This window comes from Scleropages formosus, chromosome 10 (assembly GCF_900964775.1).
Source record: "Scleropages formosus chromosome 10, fSclFor1.1, whole genome shotgun sequence".
Classification (NCBI taxonomy): domain Eukaryota; kingdom Metazoa; phylum Chordata; class Actinopteri; order Osteoglossiformes; family Osteoglossidae; genus Scleropages; species Scleropages formosus.
In genome coordinates, this window is record NC_041815.1 from 17928932 (window position 1) to 17935346 (window position 6415).

General features: G+C 36.2%; 1 protein-coding gene across 5 annotated transcripts in view; it reads left to right on the top strand.

Annotated features, from left to right (window-relative positions):
• LOC108928644 (leucine-rich repeat and fibronectin type III domain-containing protein 1-like protein) overlaps nucleotides 1-3386 on the top strand; it is a 63939-nt gene extending 60553 nt beyond the window's left edge. For 3 of the 5 annotated variants that reach the window (XR_001965684.1, XR_001965682.1, XR_001965683.1), the window contains 2 exons: nucleotides 338-948; nucleotides 2332-2370. Coding sequence is in view for 2 of the 5 variants with exons in the window: in XM_018742681.1 (XP_018598197.1) it covers nucleotides 338-884 (547 nt within the window). In the remaining 3 variants the exon portion in view is untranslated. Of the gene's footprint in view, nucleotides 1-337; nucleotides 1551-2331; nucleotides 2386-2855 lie in introns of those variants that run through there. The other 2 variants (XM_018742682.1, XM_018742681.1) reach the window with 2 other exon arrangements.
• Nucleotides 3387-6415: the final 3029 nt, after the last annotated feature.

Here is a 6415-nt window from a genome sequence, read left to right on the forward strand (position 1 = left end):
TAAATTTGTGTGACAGAGGTTGGTGTGCTGTAAATTTTTTGCAAGAAATTGCATTTTTAGGAATTTCCTTGAATTATCATTTTTCATTTGAATTATCAGTTTTCATTTTTAGGAATATTCCTTGCATTTTGTAGGAATATGGTTTTGATATACTCTATTGTTGAACATTACTATAGGTTTTCCTGTAATGCTAGTTTATTATATTCTATTAATGATATGATTTAGATCACTGATTGCTATGTCCCAGCCCTCCGTTATTGTTATTGTGCAATAAAATAATTAAACTAATAGAAATAATCATGACTACATTTATCCTTTTCTTGCTCTCCCTCTTTAGGATGATCCCAGCCTCACATAAGCTCTTCCTGCTGAGTGACCTGGCTTCATCTCGGGACTACGATTTGTGTGTCTTGGCAGTGTATGACGATGGAATTACCGCACTGACAGCCACCCGTCTGGTGGGCTGCGTGGCCTTCACCACCGAGCGAGAGTACCGCCAGTGCCGCTCCATCCATGACCAGTTTCTGGGGGGCACCATGATCATTATCATTGGTGGCATTATTGTTGCTTCTGTGCTGGTCTTTATCTTTATCCTCCTCATGAAGTACAAGCTCCACAACAACCACTACAAGCAGAAGGCTGCCAAGGTGAGCAACGTGTGCTTGCAGACAAATGGGGGCCAGGCTGGGGTGCCGCCGCCACCCACCTTATCTGCAAGTTCGGCCAGCAAGCCCCCACTGAGGACCACAAGCTCCAGCAGTGACAGGGTGTCACATGACCCCCCCCAGACGCAAGAGTGCTGCCCTTTTAAAGGGACCACAGTGGTAGACTTGAACCCAGAGTACAAGAAGACTTTCGTTGAGGACGACACTGTATCACAATAACACAGGGACTAGCCTCATTTTCTGGTGCTCCACTTGCCTTACCAAGGATTTTATTGTGTCCAAGGTGAGACTGGTTCATGCATGCACCTAGCTAAGATTCACGGTCATGCATATTGATGGGACTATCTCAGCTGATTAACGGTTCTGCTGTCACCCCTCTTCTCATTTAGGGAGCTGCGCTAAGTCAGTGCCTTGTTTGCGCATCAGTGACCCTACGGTATTTGCGTAGGGTGGTTGACAGGAAGGATGGAGTATGACCAGTAAGGTTTTGAATGGTTGAAATTGTGGTCTGACCTTTCCTTGATATTTTTTAGTTGCCAAATTATACTGGGATTCTGTGTCAGTATCACTGTCTATTAATGTGAAAAAAGTCAGGATACTCATACAACAATGCTGTGTTTCCTCAATGTGGTCAAATAAACCAGGCAAACTAAAGGCAGCCTTCCAGTCCCCTGATGAGATGCTATCTTTTGACATTTCAATTTCACTAAATCAGTCATTACCACCTCCATTCCATCTCCAGGTAATTTTTTTTTTTTTTTTTTTGTATTTAATAATAGAATAGGGCAGAAATAGGGCACTTCCTGCCCCATCTTTGTCCTAATGCAAGCCAATCTGCTGGGATATATGTGCACCCCTTGCTGCATGCTTGACTTTGACACCTAAAAAGCCCCTGGGATTTTCCACCAAGAGACGCTTGAATTTTGTCAAGAATCTGCTGTGAAAGAATATAGGAAATAAACACTTTCACTGAATTACTCTAAGCCGCTTAAGAAATTGAAAAAAATAAAAATAAAGAAAACAAACAAAAAAACAAATTTAAGCTGTATTCAAGCTGAGTGTTAATCTAGTTTACAGCCAACACATTCACAACCCTCATCGAAAAGGGAACCCAGTTAATGTCGAGTGAAAGGCAATGACTGTGATGTGTATGAGAGGCTTTGTGAACCATTAAATAGGCTGGATACATCATTAACAGACATGAACCAATGAAAACAGGCAGCACCCATTCACTGGTCAAAATTATTATCAGAAATGCGTAGCACTCCGGCATCCACATATCAGTTAAAGGGTTTTAAAATATGTCTACTTTCTGAAATATAGGACTTTTAAAACTTCAGATAAGTTTTTACCATTATAATAAATGAAGTTTCTCATTTGTAATTTAGCATAAAATGCCACAGCCCAGGAGACAGCATTATTATTTATTGAAAAGTTTCAGGCAAGTCATATTTTTAAAAACATTATTATTTATTTATTGTGACATTTCAGGCAAGTAATTTTAAAAACAGCTGTATTTGTTTTTCACATGCATGATATTATTTTTGACTTATGATTTTTGCAGTTTAAGAGATGTGACGCTGATAGAAAATAGCAGCTCGTAATTTTTGAAAGCATTGCACTCCTCCTGTATGTCTTAGTCTAATGTATGTGTCATGTGTTGCAGATCAACACAGAACCCAGTCTAACTTGCAGCCATGGCAGGAGTGAAAATGAAGTGGTGAGTCTCCTCTTAGCATTGAGGCAAAGATGGCTTGTTTCAACAGAAACCATTAATGTGCAGCGGGATCCTAAAAACTTCATTTTTAAGCCACCCCTTTTTCATTATGGGTAAAAGAGCAAAACAATATTAACAGTATTGTACTAAAGGATGTTAATGCATTTAAATCCATACAATACTGTTCTGTGTTTTTCTAATTGTTACATTTTTAAATTTTCATAAAATTATTCAGTACAATAATATAATAAGTACATAATAAAAAGTTCCAGTCAATATAGGAACTAATATTCCCATAAATACTGCAGCTTTTTTGTTTAATGTTAAGTACACATGACGGCTGTTCTAGAAAAATATTTTAAAAAGGTCTATTTGAGCCCTGAAATGGATGCTTCTGAAATCAAAATTATTTTAATACTTCAGCAGCTCATATCAATGGCAAAGCTGACTGCACATTTGTTTTCTTTTCCTAGGTTCTCGATACACTGTTGGAACATACATTGACTAAATGAATACGATTTTGGCTCAGAACCACTGGAATTGCTATTGAGTATTAGTCACAGAATGGTTTTGCTTCCTATTTATGCAATCCCAACCAGGAAGTCTGGAATACAACACTACTTTAAAGACCTGACAGGTGAGATTATGGGACCAAAAACCACCTTTGCAGGAGTGCAATATTACACTTTTAATGGCCTCGCTCCCTGAGACAGAGTGTGTCAGGAATTTGGCTTTTCTGTCACTGGATTTAACCACTGGATTTAACTAAATGCCTGCACTCGAAGAACACAATTGTTTTGATGCTGCGTTGCTGGGGATTTAATAAAATCATATGCCAAAGGAGTATAAGAGAGGTCTGGGACCTGGAAAACACCAGCACATACAAGGGATTCTGAACAAGTTAAATGTTTTGCAGAACGAACTGTAGGACACCTAACAACCTCTTATTTTTTTCATTCTGTCCATGGATACGCACATATGCTATGCTCATAAAATATACTGTAATAAAGCCTCCACATTTGTGTTTTACATTGGATTGACAAATGTGGATTTTTTTTTTTTTTTATTTTTTTTTTTTTAAATTTGTCCTAAATATAGTAATTTGGAAATTAACTGAAATCATTAAATGCTAGCAGTGTTACATACACCAAAAAATCAGCAATGGCTTTTGGTTTAGAATTGTGAGTTCAGTGGTTCCCAGGGGCAAGCCTTACAACAAAGCCTCTAATTGTATGATACAATGAAGGCCAAGTAAAGAGGCAATATGAGTTGCTGTGTTGTTCTCCTGTTGGCTGTCTGTTTATGTATGTGTGGAACGCCATCAGTCATTTCTGATTTGATAGAAAGTACAACGGTTGAATTATGTGCTTTCATAGGTACAAAATGTGAATTTATAAAGAAATAAAATATTTTTCTTCAAGAATTTTAGCAAGATTGTTGATTGCTGCGATGTTATGTGATAAAACATCATCACTTCTTTAAATCCCGTGTCTTTGCCAGTCAGTATTGCCTTGATTTAATTGAATTATTCATCTGTATTCAGTTTTCAAATTTAGATGATTTGTTTCAGCTTACAAATGACATCTGTAGAAATAATACTACTTTAAACATTATGAAACATGCTGAACCCTTTCTTATTTATGGCGCAGGGCAGAGGCGTAAGGTAGTAAAAACTTGATGAAAAGAATAAACACCAATGATGACTGATTTTTGTCTAAAATTCATGAACACTTCTACTACCTGACATACTACAGACTCAGAAATCACATATGTATGTGAGTTAGAAAAACAGAACATGCAGATATTAATCAGGAGTAATACATGAGTTTTCCTCAAAAGGAAATTGTGTAATGTCATAAATTATGGCATACTGATGAACAGCACATAGTAGTTAACATAAATAACGGCCATTTTGACACAGTAAGCGTGCACATCTTAACCCAGTGTTAATGAAGTGACTCTGAACTTTTATGATATTTGATAGTGGTGTCATGAATTTTAATGGATAGACATGTCATGGCTGAATAATAATAATAGCAAAGAAATACATTGGAGTTCCACCAGCTTCACTGCATGGATACTGTAGTATAGGTATAAGCAGCTCTCGGACAGTTGATATTTGATGAAGCACCTCTGCTGAGAACTTGGCGGTTTTGTTGACCTTGGTACACTTCAATGCTGATCTTTTTTTTTTGGAATGAAATTTTATTTATAAAAACAGGAGGAATACAGATCATAAATTTTTATTGCATTTTGATAGTACTGCACTAGTGCATATTTACATGCTTTGGGTGACAGTCTACTTTTAAGTAGTATTTGTTCAGCTATTTGTGTTCAGCACAGTATAAAGAATGCTTTATCCATTATGAAGAATATGATTTCTGAATGACTCTTGGGAAGTTAACAACATACAACGAACCCTGCAGAAATACTGATGATATTCTGTTGGTTTCAGTTGTTGAAAAGAGTTGATTCGAGAAACAGAAGTTAACCAAGTTTCAATAACCTATGCTGTGTAGCAGCTATTTCAGGATTAAAAACACATATATGTAAAATGTTTCAACGTGATTGTGAAGTGTCCAGATTGTCCAAAAATTATACAAAGCTATTATTATTATTATTATTATTATTATTATTATTATTATTATTATTATTATTGCACTATGCTATCTGCTTTAAGAAAACAACTCACCGTTTAGAAGTGCAGGAACTGAAATTAAATTCTGTGTTTTTTTTGGCAACCTAACATCTGCAATTGTTCTACGTTTACTGACATGATATTTAGGTTTGAAACTGACTGACCCTGTGAGGAAGGTCAGTCATGCTGTTTCTGTACAATGTGGGCCTGCAACTGCTGCCCTGTCCTTAAACGAGCAAGATGTATTAACTAACCTATTAAGGTAAGTGTAAAATTTAATATCCACCAAAGTGATGGAGCGGGGGTTCTTAACCAGGGGTCAATGGATTGCTTTGGGACCCCTTAGAAGTCTGTGAATGGGCTTCAAGGGCCTGTACAGATAACTCTAATTAAACACAAATTTTAAAATATTTAAATTTTTTAATTGTTTTAATGTTTTTAATTAAATGTGATTTTTTTTTCCAGTCTCGGTTACTATTGACTTTTATCCTAATGTCAATGGTCGTAGTTATGGAGTTATTACTAAACACTTCTGATATAGACAGCACTAATTTTGCAGATCTTGTGAGGGATGGTCTTTCTGATGTAAGGACAAAGGAATTGATATGATATGAATTCAACACAAAGAATGTTTAAAAATGGCACGATTATTACGTAGGTCATTATTACCTTTGTTATACCTTCACTTTGTCAGGCTGACATTTCAACTGTTGTGACAAAAAGTTGTACTCAATTTTACATTAAACATATGTGTATTTCCTTGTCACTATTTCACAGTGTTATACTAGTGCAAAAAAACTGTGTCTTTCTCACTAAATTTTTATTTTCAAACACTCAAAGATTGCTTTGTCTAATTTGCACAATTTCTATTTGTTTTTCTGACGCTTTTAATTGTTTCATTAAAAAAAAAAAAAAAGATTTTTTGCAGTATTGTTATAGTAACACATTTATATAACTTTTAATGCTGTCACTTCTGACATAATTGTATGTGAAGGTAATTCATTTTCTGTGCAACAAATTGAGTGCAATTTTTCTCCAAACATATTTACAGACAGTTTTGTAGGAGGGAGTCCTTAGCTTTCATCAGATTCATATTGGAGTCCTTGTGGCTTACAAAAGGTTAAAACCCTCTGTGACAGAGCAAAGACAGTGGATATTGTGGTTTATTTCCATCTTTTGCATCTGTGTTCCTATTCTGTAACATGTATATGTAAGGTTCAAGTAACTCTATCTGACTGCTGGTAGCATAATGGTTAGAGCTACTGCCTTTGGACCCAAAGGTTACAGGACTGATCCCCACCTCTGGCTGTAGTACCCTTGGGCAAGGTATGTACCCTGAATTGCTCCAGTAAAATAACCCTCCTGTACAAATGGATAAATAATTGTAGGTAGCCT